This window comes from Hippichthys cyanospilos, chromosome 2, assembly GCF_059441005.1.
Source record: "Hippichthys cyanospilos isolate Australia breed blue-spotted pipefish chromosome 2, RoL_Hcya_1.0, whole genome shotgun sequence".
Classification (NCBI taxonomy): domain Eukaryota; kingdom Metazoa; phylum Chordata; class Actinopteri; order Syngnathiformes; family Syngnathidae; genus Hippichthys; species Hippichthys cyanospilos.
The window spans coordinates 15,222,185-15,239,625 of NC_142370.1; the positions used below are offsets into that span (position 1 = coordinate 15,222,185).

Here is a 17,441-nt window from a genome sequence, read left to right on the forward strand (position 1 = left end):
TATTGAATGCACATGTTGAACGCACAAAATGTTTGAATAGTTTTAGTGTTTGAGAGCTGTATTAGATATCTAGTAGGTTTATTTTAAAAGCTGTGCATTAAACATCCTCATGATACTACTGTAGTTTGTGTCTTTGTGACAGGTGGAAAACAACATAATTGTTTGTATTGTAATTGTAATTGTTTGTAAAAGGAGCTGCAATACAAAGAGGTCTTCAACCCTTGTGCAGTATTTTGTCCAATCCTTTGATCGTTACATCAATGGAATTTCACAATAAAATGAAATCAGTGAAAAAAGGCACTAGGGAGCTGAAATTTCACCTAGATGGGGTGAAGCATGTCAAATTTCAAAATGGGATGACCACTTATCACACTACCAGGAGTGTGTCATCCATTCGCTATTAGTATCACACAATACATCTTCAGACATGTTGGTGCCATGCTTATCTGATGGAAGCAGATGCTAAATCTTAACTGTCCATGAATTACTTTTTCATGTTGATCAATTGATAAATCACACATGATCATGTTATACTGCTCTGCGTTTTCCAGGATCGCTGCCTGGCTGCTTTGGTCCGCGTAGAGAAGACTGAGTTCCTGTCCCCCTTGTTCATCGGGGAGGTTGCCCACGCCACCGCCGAGATCACGTACACCTCGCAACACTCGCTGGAAGTGCAAGTCAAAGTCATGGGCGAGAACATCCTCACAGGTAAACTTGCCGACACCCACGTGCACATGCAGTCTTCCGGGCAAGTCATCATTTTTGTTGACTTGATGCCACTCACCAGTGTTAACCTTTTGCCTCATTCCTCCCTCCGCCTCCCACCTAGTGAGAATATGAAGAATGAAAACCATCCTCGTATGCAGGCATTCACTGATAAGAAGCACAATTTAAACACAACTACATACAGTACACACAGTACGCACGCTCAAATTGATGACAGAATCTGCTGTGTGGTTGCAATAATTCACATTTGTGGTTCAGATTTTCCTCAAACATAGCATATTACATACAGTATGTATTATATTACATACACAATTATTTACTGTACAATTGGCCACTAACCACATAACTGGACCTCTAGCCCGATGGGCATTTCATACAATTTTCACCTTCAAAAGCAAACTTTCAATCAAGTACCACCTCAAAAAATACGTATCTTTCCAAGCTCAACTACAATGCCCAACATCTAATCAGATTTGTGTAGTAGGACCAAGTTTTCATCAATATTACGTGACTAATTTCACCGCAGGTAAAACACTTTGTGCTGTTTTAAACTACTATATATAATAAAAAAAAAAGAGTTGAATCAAAAGGCCACTTTAAAAGAGAATAATGATACACTTAAATTTGTTTAAATGTTTGAAAATAAACAGAATATGTAAAAGAATAAATGTGAATGCACTTAATATACATGTTAAGGGAGCTCACGTACTGCTCACCATTTTGCCCTAGGTCACTAATATGCCCGCTAAATGGTATCGGGGGCTTGACAGCACTTTATCCTGGAACGAGTGCTCACAGATAAACACAATAAAGTTTTTGAGGCGTTTTGAAAAGTTTTTTAAGGAAATTAATTTTGCCAATAGCATGAGTAATGTTTTATTTTTTAATTGAATCATATTACAAATATTCATAACAACACATTTTATTTTTTTCTTGATTAAAATCAAGAAAAAGAAATGTTGTAATTTAAAACTACTGAGAAATAGGTCAATTACAATGCTGTACTTGATCATTGTACCTTAACATTTTCGCTGTTTGATCAGTAGAGGGCAGCACACGCAACGTAAAAATGAGGCTAGATTATGCACACAAAAAACAGAAAAACAGACAACACTTTTTTCCAATGTAGCAATACGTCGATGTATTTATATTTTTCCCGATGATTTCATTGCAGTCTAGAAGGTGCAACCTCTTTTTTTTTTTTTTTTTTTTTACTTTTATTGATGAGTACAACGGGTTAAAAGACTATGAGTAAATTGTTACAAGGCTTGCAGACTGAAAGAAAAGATTGAGTGAGTGGGAATAGGAGGGAAGGATGAAAGAGGTGAGAGAAACAAAAAGTATGCCCTAGACAGCTGTTGCCCTAGCAACAGGCTTGTACTGTATGGTTCAGTGGCTGCTGGATTGGGAGCAGGTTCACAGACGTTCATTGGAGATATGAAATGACAAATGGAGAACAGCATAGCATACTTGCTAAAAACGGGAATGGGGTCGAATCCATTTCTGCTTGTCAAAGTACAATTGTGCACCACATAGCACCAATTATTGAACTCCAAAACACATAAGTGGTAGTAGTACTATATTTTATTCGACAAAATAAGTGTGGATCATAAATATTCGATTTTAAGTCATTCACTGCCAGCCCACTAAAAAGGGATCTTTGATGTCAATGGCTGTCAATGGCAGTGAAATTGCAAATATTATTTGGAGTATTCTGCATGTCTGCTTGCAGACCACCGTCTTTTTGGAGTAGCTTCCCCTTTAAGAAATTCTGATGTTTTCAAAGGCAATTTGCCTTTTTTTTTCCATTGCAGCCTGAAACATTGCATGGTTACAATGTATTTGTCAGAGTTGGGAAGGACTGACGGACCGTCTGTCGGTCCTCATTGAAGGGTGCCCGTTTGCAGGCGGACCACCAAATGATGAGAAACATCTTAAAAAGGACGGACTAAGCCTGATGGAGTGGTCATTTTAATCGTCCGGTCACCCAGTTGACTCTTCCAAGTTTCTGAAAAGTGTGTAGACGGACCTATACTTGAGAGAATGTAGGTATGAAAACAGTCTAAATAGGCAGCAAGTGTGCACACCCAGGGCTAATTGACTGGGGGGTGGAGTATGTGTATGCTGCAGTTATAAATTAGAGAGCAAGTGTCATTAATGAATTGCACTGGGCATCGCTTCTCGGAATTACCTTCTGATTCAGATTGCCCCTCATGGCTGGGAGGGCAGTGTTTGCGTTGAGTTTCCATGGTTACATGACGTGAAATGCATATGTTTCTATCTTAATTCAACATATTCATTTTACAGGCCTAAAGTATAAAGCAATGCTTAGTATGATTACAATATATTTTTGTGTTATTTTGCTTTTGAACATGGTTCAGGAAAGCATTCTGGGATGGCTCTTCACAGGCAAAGTGGTGACATCCTTCAAGAAATCAATGGGCACATTGAAGTGTTTGAATGTTTTTAAGTAACTGTAGTCAATTCAAGTCACTTTTTCTCTGTGCGTCGATATCTTTTTTTTGTGTTCAATATGTAGGCAGTTCAGCATATCTCGACGTAGTGTGCTGTACTTATATGTATGACATACTGTACATACTGTATGTGCATATCTATGCATGTGCGCTTCTATCAGTGTTTGGCCCTTTAAAAGCTTCCTGCGGGGCCGAGGGGGAAGAGAAGATAACGGGAGCAGACATTATTTGCTTCTGTCATGTCGGCTTAGCATCAGGTCCCACACACTGTGGTCCAGTCACACATGGATGCCAAGTGAGTGTACCTGAACATTTCTCTCTCACACACACACACACACACAAACGCCCCCGTACACACACACACACACACACACACACACACACACACACGCTCAGCATAGGGCTGATACATTATTAGGGAAATGACATGTACATGGACAAAGCCACGCCCCCACACTTTGTTGCACCCACACTAAACAAAGACACTTGAGGGAGGACCTTTCACTTTTTTGTCTTGGTGTTTGTTCATAGAATATATTTGGGTGAATGAAGGGTTATTACCTAGTTTGTTTTTATGTAAATCTGCTAGGTGTTTCTATGTATACATTCATTCTAATATGCATTACTTTAGGGTTAGGCCTTTATGGTTGCATGCACTGATGTGTATTTCATGTGGTGGAGGAGGCAGGCATCCAGGTTCCATAGTCAGTCAGGCAGCATCTCATCAGGCAGGCCTCAGTCACGGCCCCCCAGGGGGAGCCTGCCTACTGTGGGCACAAGCCGTGATGATTGTCCCCGCTGTGCACAGTGCTCATGCGCACTCTGCACAGATGCGCAGGCGCACACGCACACATGCACACACATTTGCATATGGCTATGTACAGTAATGGTGCACCACAAAGTCTTACATTATGACTAACGCACAGATGCAACAAACATGGTCTCCACAATGCACACAGTCAGGCTTTTGGAGGGCATTCACAAATTTCAACAAACAAGCAGCACGTGCACACTTAGAAGTAATAATGCTGGCATCAAATGCACATTCAGGCAAGTATTGCATTGTGTGTGTGTGTGTGTGTGTGTGTGTGTGTGTGTGTGTATATATATATATATATATATATATATATATATATATATATATATATATATATATATATATATATATATATATATATATATATATATATATATATATACACACACACACAAATCGTACCCCCTCATGTGCAGCATACACGCACACGTACGCATGCATGGACCCAGCTGAGAGCAATGCATTGTGGGTGAGGCTTAAAATAAGCATGACTGTTCTTGCAGTGATCCTGATGGGTCATTCAACTGAATATTAGCTATGTGAGCCTACAAAGGCGCATTTGCTAAATGCATTATGCGCTTTAATGATATCATGCATGACATGACATCTCAGGTATCCAAACGTGAATGCCTTACAGTTCAAAGTAATAATGTCAACAATTTCTGGCTTGAAATCATCTATTCCCATCAGGCTGGACTGGATTGTGCCTCAGTTAAAAGTAATTCAGCCTTGGCGCAGTACAATGGATAAAATTGCATTTTTGATCCCTCAGTCTGGAACACACTGTGCACGGGGTAGAAATAGGAACAGTTATTTAGTTTTTATTTTATTTTATTTTTTATGTTGAGGGCAAGAAAACATCCACGCATGAGACAGGTGTAGAATAGAAAGGCTTGTAAGATTAACAGTAATAAGATGACATGAAGTGGACAAAGGAGGGGAGGGGTTGATTTTGGAGAGAGAGAAAGGGCAACAGCATGAAGATGGAGGTTGAAAGGTAAGGTAACAGTTGAAAGGGTACTGTGGCTACTGGTTTTAGCATTGCAACACCATGGAGTAGAAAAACACATATAAGTAAGTATAAGTTCAACAATAACATCACCACCTGTCTGAAATAGTGACAAATACCTTTAAATTGGATTAAAGGTGATTATATTTTGCAAAACAGCACTGGAGGGAGTTCTCTGCACAAGGGCAATAATTACAATCCTCTAATTACCTGGATTAATGCACAGCGCAGGCAAGCTTGGGGCCAAATTTCTGCTGTAGTGCCCCCAGATGGCCAATGGCAAAAAACAAAAAAACTAATTCATTTTGGAATTTACAATGGCCCACAAAAATGTTCAAAATACACTGACTGGTCCAACAATAAGAAACACTTGCACAATGTGATGATATCCAATGTTGGAGGAAGAGCATTGCCATAGAGCAAACACATTTAGAAGCTGTACCTTTTTCACAAATGTTTTTGACAGGGTGACAGTCATTAATAAGGTCACTATTTATTAAAAACGTTATACTCTCTAAAAATAAACTCTTTTAATTTTAAAATCAGAGCTTCCCAATGTTTTGGCCTCAATTGGAGAGGGACAGAGAGAGTGAAAGAAAGAGAAAAAAAATCATGCTGTCCAGAACTATCAATACGACACTAGCATTAGCACTGTAAACTAGCCAATGTTAACCACATTGGTACCATGACCTAAATTTAGATACATTTAGTGTAATTATAATGACACCGGTTTGAAGTTGTATTTTTTGGAACATACCAAAAATTTTTTTTTGCTAACTACATTGCTCCTAAATCCTCTAAGCAGCCTGACTGTAGTTATTTGTAAGTTATTTGTCCTCGAGTGGATTGGTTTAGTCATTTTTAATTTAAATAAATAAATCTAACAAATACAATAACAAATCGGGCAAACTCCTGCTCCACATACCAAACCATTTAGTACATTTATGTGCTTATCATCAAGTGGGAACAAATTGATGAAGCCCATTTTGTGTTCCACCATGATTATAACCCAGCATGCTTCAATGAGGTGGGTGTGGATGAACCCCATCAATCATTTTTTGGATTAACTACAAGACCCACGCCTTTTTAAAGGTCTTTCTGGATTAATTCCCTGATGCCAAACTGTATTAAGTGTGAATAAACTATAACCTTAATGAGGGCATCATGCTGCTTCAGCAAACACATTGTTGTCATTCAATGTAGAGGGATTGGTCATGGAAAAGCAACTCTCTGATTCGATTCTGGCTAAAGGGTCATCTGGGAATCCACCTACTTCAACCCTCACTGCCTTCTCTTCCCCTCCTCCATCCTAAACACAAGTTCGCTTAAAATGCCCAGCATTGGCTAATAATAGACTGGACTCTAACAGTCTTGGTAGAGTCAAGGATATGTAAATGTGACTCTTTCTCCTGTGGGCAACTTCCTGATTGCTGACAAGGGCGGGAGCCAATGAATGGAAGAGGAGAAAAGCAAGGTTGGCATGGCAACGCTACTCGGCTGTCAGCGCAGTTCTAACTCTGGTGTAACATGCAAATGTTACTCCCCAAGAGGAGTCCTTTTTTAAGCCTATCCTTTTGTTGTTACGTACTGTCACATGTAAGAAGAAGCGTACTGTTACTCTCGTCGTTTTAAATGTTAGCAGGAAGAGTCACAATTTCACAAATATTTTTCTCAGATCCATGCAAATATCTTCTTCCCGAATAAGATACGGTTAAATGGCACGGGTAAGCCCCATGCACTCCTCTTGTCTGTGTGCCCGAACGCCTCAAAATAGCCTCCTGTTTTCACACTTAGCGAATTACCACTGACAAAATGTTGGCAGGACAGAACAGCTCTTACCATGACAACCTCTTCACCTGATTGCTATGATATTTTTCAAGGTTTGTTTCATGATCTACTGCCTTTGGGTGCCGCTAGGTAGGCGAAGCGTTCCATTCATCCTAAATGTTACGTAAATTGGAACTTGTATGTTGAAATGGGTGTCAACGTGAGCTTGAGTTAGTTTTAAATTCAACTTTGGCAAGGTCCCTGTTTGGCATTTTGCTACAAGTGGTTACACAAAAGACTGCAAAAAATGCCCCCACTGCAAATATTAAGTAATGTCCTTTAGTTAAGAATGATGACCGATTCCAAGATGGCTGATCACTAGAGATGTATTCTGGGTGTAACAAAATACTTTGAGAAGTTTTTATAAACAGAGTGAGTCGTCATGTAACTATGCTGTATAGTAGCGGTCCCCAACCTTTTTATCACCACGGACTGGTCAACGCTTGGGATTTATATTGCGGACCGGGCGCGCGTCAAAAGCACATCATCCTTTACTATGTAATATCAACAGCGGCTAGAAGCGGCGCCGAAAAACAAACATCACGCCAAACAAAGCACAAATGAACGAACTGTTAAACCAAATCAGTTCTAAAACATTATTTCGGTTGCGGCCCACGGTACCGGTCCGTGGATCAACTGGTACCGCTGCTGTATAGGTCTTGTTCAAACTGTCTTTCATCAGTAGTTTCATCAGGTTTTGAACAAATTGGTCACTGATGTTTATTAGGGTTGAAATGGTTAATCAAATAACGCCACTAACTGTTACGTGAGGTTTTTTTTTTAAACGTTACCTTACTTGAGCCAATCACACCAAGCTAAACCTATTTTGTTAGTTTAGAATTGATTTCTCCATGTCATACACAGGAGTTTATGACTCTGTATAATAGTCGTCTTTCTACTTTATAGAGTTTTCAACAGGTTACCATCACTGCTAGTCATTGATTGCTTGGGCTGCCCTCCACATTTATCACACTTTCAAATTGTATAAAGAGAAGAAAGCCGCCTCGATTCCCAGTGACATTTTCCTTGGGTAGAAGACTTTGACCTTTTTCTTTGACTGCAGGTGCCAAAAAGCTGGTCAATAGGGCTGTACTTTGGTATGTCCCCTGCTCTTTGCAGAATGTCGACAAGATCATGGAGGTGCCGCCCATCAAGGTACGCAAGAAACCTCAGCCGCCATAACCTTAATCAACCAAAGTTTGGCATTTCACCAGACTCCCTTTTGTCACGGAGGGAGGCCAACTAATCAAGTAATAATCTTGCTGCGTTTGAAAGGCCCACTTTACTCATCTTTCCTGAATGCCATTTTGTGAAATCCTAGTTATTGGGCCTCAACCCAGTATTGTAGGGCTTTTGTATGCCAGGCTTATGTTCCTTCTATGGAACAAATGGGTTTTTGAATTTTTGGTTTACCTACGTGCAACGAGGAAATAATGTATCTGATTTCTAGAGCGTTAGGAAGATGTCTTATCTGTCTACTCAGAGAGAACTATCCAGGGTGTATCCAGCCCCTTGCCCAAAATGTGCTGGGATGGATTCCAGCTCACCTGCAACCAAAGCAGGAATAAGTGGTGTAGAACAGAAAGATTATCACAGGTTATCACAGTGCACAGAGACATCTATCGCCCTCATTACGATTGACTTCACAAAACAGTCTCCTGACACACAATAAATCCCCTCCCTCATCAAGATACCAAAAAGCAAAATGCGACGCATACTGTAAATCAAGGGTGCTCAACGCGTCGATTGCGGTCGAGCAGTCGATCACAAAGACGGTATTGGTGAATCACATAACATCGCGTGACATGCTGAAAAACAAACACGGATGCAAGCAACGGGGCCCAAAGCTAATTGCAGATGCACCTAGATAACAGGTGATATATAGTATCCTATTCATTTTACCCAAAGGTTTTCAATTATTTGGTCTAAGAATACAATTTTCTTCATTAATTATAGCTGTACATTCATAAGGGGAGAACAGGTGTGTGAGATGTGGGGGTCAATTGCGTGGTGATGTCATGCTACGAGTGGGTGCCTCTGTTCTCGTACTTGATTTGGCCAAGCTAAGATGTTAATGTTGCTCTCACTATACAGAGTTCCCTCGCCACTTCACGCTCCACTTTTTGCGGCCTCAGTGTTTGGCGTTTTTTTATTTTTTTTTATTTTTCATCACTTTGGGCATTTTGGCAAGAACGCTACACGCCTCTTAAGGCTGTGAGATTTTAGTTGTGACGAGCTGTGGGAAGGGAGTGGGGTAGGGGCAGATAGAACAGTGACATCATAGACTAAGGTTTGCCCTGAACAGTTGCAATGCAATGAATGGGGTGGGGGGAGTGTACATTTCGTACACTTTTTTTACGTGCCTTATAAAAAATACATTGCTGGAGGTTGGCTGCTGGAAAAATAGATCATGAGGCAAAAAAGGGTCACACACATCTACTGCATATTATTCTCAAAAACACAGTCAGACCCCCCTCCTGAGCACTTTGTGATCATGACACAAGATAAACTGTACACACCACATGCAAGATAAAGGAGTTCTAGTTTCACATGTGAAGAGCAAGTGGAAACATTTTCCATTAGATGACAATGTAGTAATGAAAAACATCACGTAACAAATTTTCCATTACAAATGTTTGTGTAGTTTGACGCAGCGCAAGAGGAGGCAGGTCGAAAGCGTTATGAGACTCAGAAGGCGGCAAGGCTGAAAACCAAAGAAATGGTTGATGAAATTGTGCCACCCCCACCAAAGCCAGGTAACGAACTCGCATCGAAGGAATATTAAAAAAAATATTTTTTTGAAGTTAAGGTTTTCCATAACACATATCCTTTGAGTACTCCTTAAATTAATATGGTCATTCAAGCACGTTTTGCAGCTGTAGCATTTGATATGTGGTGAGGATGCATACATTAATTTCTAATGAATTGTTCTTTTGTATTGCAGAAAAGCACACAGTTGGCTTCAGCCAGTCCAGTCTGATCCATCTGGTGGGTCCTTCTGACTGCACACTACATGATTATGTGCATGGAGGTGAGTTCATTGGCTTGCCTCAAATCATTTCGATCTGGCTAAAAAAGGCCAGCATGTAAAACAATAAATTAGGGTTGAACAACTGGAGGTTTTTAATTCTCAACTATAACGTGATGAAGTTGTCAAGGCAACTCATCAATTATGTGGCTGATAAATATCAGTACAATACAGCGATCGATGATGAAGTGGCTGTGATTGAAAGACTTTGTTGTATGCTGTAATTTGCACTTGTTTTTACAATGAAAGTTATCACCGGCCCTGCCGGAGTGGAATGTTATCATTTTGGCACTAAGTTTTTCAAACAAGTTTTAATCTTATAAAATATTACCTACAGTCAATATGCTTAAAACACTCATAGCTTGCACTTTAGTTGCCTATTGAATTATCGGTCCAATTTCTTTTGACACATTTATAGCCACTTCCCAAGGAGAATTTAACACTTTAAATTCATTGCATAGCTGTTTCCACACCCGTTGGAAAAGAAAAAGCCCGACCGCTGCTTTTCGGACTGGCACTATCTCCATTCATTCAGAACTTGGCTGGGACGTGATGGTGAATTTAAGACCGAAAATAATATAATGAAACGTCTCAAAGTTAAAGACCCAGAGATAACCCCACAATATATAAAGCTGCTACTTTGTCTGCGATTTTCTTCTCCAGCTCAAGTATAAGCAATACACAGCAATGCAGGATGAAGCGGCATCTCTTTGTTTTGGTTTCAACACTACAACCTTACAGTATTGTGTGGGCATCCCTTAAATGTGAGGATGAAGCTGAGATTCCCACAGAAGGGAAGAGAAGAACCAAAATTGAATTGGAATGAATCACAAAGGATACAAAAGAGGGAACTATGAAAAATGCGTTTCATGACTTAGTTTATTTTTATGACTGTCATAAAAGAGCTTACAACCTTGAAGTTGGTAGAGTTTATCCCAGAGAGAAGCGAAAATCATAAAAGGATTATGGAAAAGCAAAGCAAGGGTGCAGTTTGATTGTGTTCATATTAAAGTGTGCAAGGTTTAGGAGCTTTAAAGGCAAAGTCCAGCTACCAGCAGCTACTGTAAGAGTCAAAGCTAAATAAAGCTCAGCAGCAGAAGATGAGCAGCTTTCACACTTTCACAACAGTACAATACAATATGCTGAGGGCTGAATACACAAAGAATACACTATACTTTGGATGCTAACAGCACCTTTATTAGCACTTCATTTGCACCGGCAATTTGCTTTGTCACAACATCCTATTCCGCTAATCACATACGTAGCAGCGCAAACACGCTCACACACTTTGACGACTTAAGTGTACCAGTTCTCCCCTTAATGTTACACAACGCAAAGAAAAAAAAAACAATGGGAGTTAGGAAACCCAGTGGCAGTTAGGAAGAGATTCACTTAACGCACATGTTTAAAACTGCCTACTCAATCTAAAGTTTTTTTTTTTATGTATGTATATATATGTATTTATTTACACTTTCTTTTATTGTTGTTTTGTTTAACTTATACTGTATATGGAACAGTGTCGTGGCTCGGTGGGTAGTCGTTACCATGTTCTCCTCACAGTTCAAGGACTCGCGTTCAGATCCACCTGCCTCCAGCCTTCCTGTGTGGAGTTTGCATGTTCTCCCCGAGCCCGCGTGGGCTCTCTCCGGACACTCCGGCTTCCATGTCCACTCCAAAAATGTGCATGGAAGAAAAAGTGGACATACTAAATAGTTCCTAGGTGTGATTGGGTGTGTGTATGGTTGTTTGTCTCCCTGTGCCCTACAATTGGCTGTCGACCAGTTCAGGGTGTCGCCCACCTACTGCCCGACGTCAGCTGGGATAGGTAGGCAGCTTTGGGAAAAAAATGGATACATTATACAGTGTTCTTGAGTGCCACGATACGAACCTTTATATAAAATGCATTATTCTCATTGTTGTTATTATTAATATTGAAAGCTGAAATTGTCAGAATGCAAGACTGAGGAAGTGGGAATGGTGCCCTCAGAAAGCTGTTATCAATTGCTCCAAAATTCAGATTATCATTGAATGCTTATGCAAACAAATCTCAACTTTTGGATTTTATAAGAGTGTTCCTTGTTGATTGACATACAGTTAAGTGAGCACTTTTGGGAAAAGAAAGCTGATATATTCATCATTATATTCATTCATTCATTCATTTACTTCAGGTGCATAAAATCTTAATTATCAATGTGATTATTTTGGTATTTTCAGAGGTCGATGTGACCACGTGTAGAGATGTGCTTGGGAACTTTCATCAAAATTGGCCATCACTTTCTGACATTAACTGGTCATACGCTTTTTTTTTTTTTTTTTCAAAGAACGCATTTAGCACATTAGCTTTCAACAGGTGTTATTTTCTTCACTTAAACTACTGTATGTGTAGTGTTGACTTTTGCACCCATAGTAGATGCGTTGTTTTTCAATGAGGCCTATTTGCATAGAGAGCAACCTTTCCACACAATATATGCATATTACGGTAATTCCAAAAATATAAGATACACTTCTTTTCCCCCAAAATGAAGGACAACGTCTGAGTGTGTCCTATAAACGGTAACGTATTATTTTTTATTCAACACCATTCGAGGAAGATTGATCTGTCAGTCACATAAGCCGAGTTTTAACATACAGATGTACAATTTTGTATCGGCCGTATTCTTATTTACAATAATTACCGTGACACAAGGTAGAGGGGGACGTCAGTTAGCTTTGCAGATAACAATAGCTGTAGTTATGACGTCTCCAGTTGTTTCAAATGAGAGTGGCAAAGTATGCTGCAGAGTGCTCTGGTTAGAGAACACAGAAAGGTATTCCATGACTCGTTTATTATTTGCGGTCTTTAGGCATATGCACACAATCATAAACTCGGGTAAACACGGATACTGTGCATTGTCGGGTATTTATGGTAAAATGAACTCGAGCTGCGTCGCGAGGAGAAGGATAAACAGCTGCTTCAAGCGCATTCAACGCTACACTGGCGCTGTGTTCACTGACCGCTCACAATGTGGGAAATCTGAAAGACATTTAATTTAACCAGCAACAAATATATAACTTACGGATGTGAACACAAGAAAATATGAAGAGTTTACAAAAACATACATTTTTTTTCTGTTTTGCTACAGTTTTTACTTTGTAGCCAAAGTGTTGGTGCCTCTTATACACGGTAACAGAAAATACCATAATTTGACCCCAAAATTAAGGGTTCGTCTTACACACAGGTGCGGCTTATATTTGGGGAATTACGGTACTCTAATTAAATATGTGCAAATAACACCGAAATGCATTCCGCTTGGCGTCTCAGTGACACACCATCAAAGCAGACCGAGCGTGCTTTGTGACTTGGACATTATACGCTCAATTTTCACCATTAACACCACACTAAAGCCTTCAGCGAATTTGGCCCTCAGCACACACAGTACAGTGGAGTTATGTTTGCATTAGCTCTTGAAAGAACTCATTTTTGCCACCTTTTGAAAACTGCCTTTCCTTTGAGCTGTCAAGCAAATTGGGAATGCAAACGCGACCTGCTCTGGGAAAATGGTCAGCATGTGGATAAAGTTTTGCGGAAATGACAAATGCATAAATGAAAAAATATGTAATAGTCTATTTAGCAGTTGTGTTTCAAACACAGGAGCGTTGCTCCTCGCTGTTTTTACACGTGAGCAGAGAACCTCGCTCCAGATTGACAGTGTATTATTAGATTTAGAGGGAAAGTTTCGAAATGCCCTCCAAGTAATAATGTCATATAAATACAGTAATGTTTTGATCAAACTCATGTTCCTGATCTACTGGTTGCTTTGGAACTGTGAAAGATGTCTGTGGTTGAACTTTCATTGTGTTTTTCTGAAAAGGAGGGATTTTAACCTGGCAACATTGAAATTGCTGTAACTTTGGCAATTTTGGAGATACCTCCGTGTATTGTATATAATTTTAAAGGTAATTTGGTGTAGAATTGGTTATATAAATAATTCAGTTTTCAGTTTTGACACACTATTGTCAGAGTCAGTCACAAATAAGGGCTTGTCTTCACATGCAATGTCTTCTTGCAGGACAGAAAGTTATTTCAATAACAGGCTCTTCCAAATAAATACATCTGTACATATAGTGTGATTTTGGTACTGTTGCCATTTCTGGCAATGTCATGGCTGGAAAGAGGGCATGAGAACAACAAGAGAGATGTGAGCAAGATGAACAGCAGAGAGCGCATGGAGGGCAGGATGAGAGATCGACGCAAACAGGGCGGGATGGATAAACGTTGCACGTGTCATGCTTGGCTTTTTAATTTGGAGAGCTTGCTGAGACATCTGTCCAATTAAGAATCAAATGGAACAAGACCCCCCCAACACACACACACACACACACACACACACACACACACACACACACACACACACACACACACACACACACACACTGTCTTTATAGATGCTATTGCTCATTAGAGCAATGTTCCCCGTTGCTCAGTGCTGCTGCTTGCACTACACTTATTTTGTTTACATAAGCAGGAGTCAGGTCAGGCTGCCTCCCTTTTCCTCCTCCTCCGCTCTCGCCATATCTTGCTTGAGAGAATTAAATTCTATTTGAGAATACAGACTAATCATTTTTTGTATGTTTCCCCTCAGCTCCATGGAAATGAAAATGTGACCTAGTTAGCTGCAGCCTAAGGAAACATAAAGCACATGCATAAACACGGGAACATTTTAGAACACATATACATATATTTACACCTTCTTGGTTTATGCAGAACATCTTGAGGAGATGTGTTAGTGAATACAGCAAGAATGGAATAGGTGATTGTCCTTTTGAACTGAGACAGACAGGGTGATGCTCTTAAGCTGCTCATTATGCCGTTGCTTTTATCAAGCCAGTTAAAGTAATTACATTTCATCATTTGTTTCATTTACAAGGTGTTTCATAGGAGTACACGTGTTACGTTTATTTGAACACTAAACCTTAACTGAGAATGACCAACAGTTTGAAGACACTGTTTTAATGAATTGTGAAATGATCATCTGCCAAATTGCTGCCTGTTGTAAACCATACATTGCTTATCAAATTTATACTTGCAAATCAAAGCAAAATAAATTGGCTAAAGAACTGTTTGTATCTCAAAAAACACCTTTTAATTCAGGTCACTTTATCTCAAGGTCCCATTGCAGTTAGTTGCTCATTCATTGTGATATGGCTTGAGCAGCACAATTGTAATTCTACCTTAGCAGACACAGAGGATATTTGGGCTCCGGTAAAAAAAAAAAAAAACGACCAAGTCGGGTGTGTCTGATTTAAAAATGGGTTAAGTAAAAATATCTTCTTCCAAGCTCCGTCGGTACCGTATTAGCACCACTGTTATCTACACTGACTTTTTTTGCTGATATATGTGCTGTTGCAGTGGTGGCTCGGGAGAAAGACTTTTCAAAAAGCATCTAATATTGCAGGTTTAGGATCATTTTCAATTGAAAAAGAATTTTTCAGTTATTGTTAAGTGGAAAAGGCATACCGCAGCAGTACTTCATAAAAAAAATAAAATAAAAAAAAACACGAATGCAAAGAACGTTTTGACACGTGCCTGCATTGCTTGTGTCTTGGTGCACCACCTGGTGGCTGAATACTGTTGCTGATGCTATTTGTACTGTATCCTTAAATGCACTAATTGATTTAGGACGTAGCAGTCTTTTATTAAAAATGATACTAGCACATGGAGCTTCCTCAAATAAAGGAAAGAACTTCCCAAAAAGCTCTATTATCCAAGAATGTAACTTGTCACTATAATCTATAGTGGCTTGGCTTTCGGTGTTGACATTTCAACCAGTAGGGCGCTGTTAAACATTAAACGTAATCTCATAGCAGCTAATAGACGGCTCCATTCTCAGTTATACTCGTGGAACATTGTTGAAGCATCATCTGTAAGTGACTTGAAGGACATTATTGCATGTGTAATGGACATATAAACAGGCATGCGCGACAGAAATCACTGATGTGTAACGTTGCATGTTTCATTGTGCGCATATCCTACCTACTTTCATGGCAACCAAGCCTGAGGTGAACATTTTTTTTCTTTCTGAAAAGTGGCTCCAAAATCTACCGTGGCTTGAAGCACACTTAAATGTGGAGCAAGATTTACCGCTCATCCGAACCTTTTCATTCATCCTTTATTTGAAGAATATGAAAAGAACACAGGAATGTAGCAATACTTTTGGCTAACAATATATATATATTTTTTTTCAAGATTCAAGATCCAAGAGATGTATTGTCATATTTATAGTACCATACAATGAAATTCTTATTCTGTTCTCTTCCCCGAGCAGCAGACTACATTCCATAATTGAGCAATAAATAAATTGCGATAAATAGCAACTAACAACAGAGACAATGGTGCTAATAATGTAGTGCAAAAAAAATAATAGTGCAAGATATTGTTTATGCGTGCAGTAGGAGGCAGATCCTGACAACAGAAAGAGATTCGAAATTTCATTTTTCAATTATTATTTTAGGACTTGGTGTGGTACGTGATTCATATTTCTCTTAGGCTGAAGATTCATAAAAGTATTCAATTGGGCAATTCCATTTGAAGTTCCTCATTCCTCTTCAAGATCGCAAATGACGAATCTTCATTAAAGTTCAAAGAGTCTGCATTGAAGTACTTCACACGTTCTTTTCGAGTTTCCGTGAGTGTTGGTCTAAATCATTATATTTGTCAAGCACTCCTCGGTTCCATTCAGTTGGGATCTCAGCACTGCAATATTTGCTCATCGCAGAGAAATGCCATTTCAAGTCCAACATACAATATATAGTATTTTTACGTCATAAAATGTCATCATATAATGTGATAATCCAAATGTTATTGTGCAACTACTGCACCATTTATGCAAATTACAGGTAAGTAAACTTCACTTACTATCCCATTCCTAAAAGTTGAGCAGCAATTGCTTCAAGCTTGGTAATTTCAGTTGAAAATTATGAGCATACACAAGTTGGCATGTTAAATGTATTTTGCTATAGATTTTGTTATATAATTAGCTTAAAACAGAACTAGAGGAACACAATATTTCACAAGAGCATTTTGAAGAGTGTCTGACAGTGGGGACCGAAAAATCTGTATTGACATTTCCTTATATGATATGACAATACATAGGGCGATATAAAATACTTTCAGTATAGTTCTACACCACTTTGAATTACAAGCTCATTATTATTCATACACTTATTAAATCTAACATTTCCATTACAGAAAGTCCATCTCAGTTACAGGGCCTGTTGGAGTGTGAACAATAACAGTCAGCACTTCTGTAATTTCAGAGCAGTGTGCTTTGTAAAGCCTAAAGCAGGATACTTGGAAAAACAACAGTTTATGGCGGTTTCCACAGTGATGTTGCTAGGAGGCACCAACATTAACAGAAGCCGTTTCCATAGTTACAGCTCATTAGGAGGCAGCTTGAGCATTTTGATGCTGTCCACCTTCAAATTATTGGCAGTGGGGCGGATAACAGGGTGAGCAGAGGGCAACGATGGGAGCTTAGGAAGTGATAAAAGGACCAACAGTAGTTCTAATTTTACCAATGG

General features: G+C 39.3%; 1 protein-coding gene across 3 annotated transcripts in view; it reads left to right on the forward strand.

The window, feature by feature from the left end:
• Positions 1-17,441, forward strand: part of acot7 (acyl-CoA thioesterase 7) — a 40,209-nt gene that overhangs the window by 3,589 nt on the left and 19,179 nt on the right. For all 3 annotated transcript variants that reach the window (XM_088402904.1, XM_088402887.1, XM_088402896.1), the window contains exons 3-6: positions 552-708; positions 7,917-8,008; positions 9,498-9,609; positions 9,798-9,884. In XM_088402904.1, the coding sequence (XP_088259030.1) occupies positions 552-708; positions 7,917-8,008; positions 9,498-9,609; positions 9,798-9,884 (448 nt within the window). The remainder of the gene's footprint in view (positions 1-551; positions 709-7,916; positions 8,009-9,497; positions 9,610-9,797; positions 9,885-17,441) is intronic.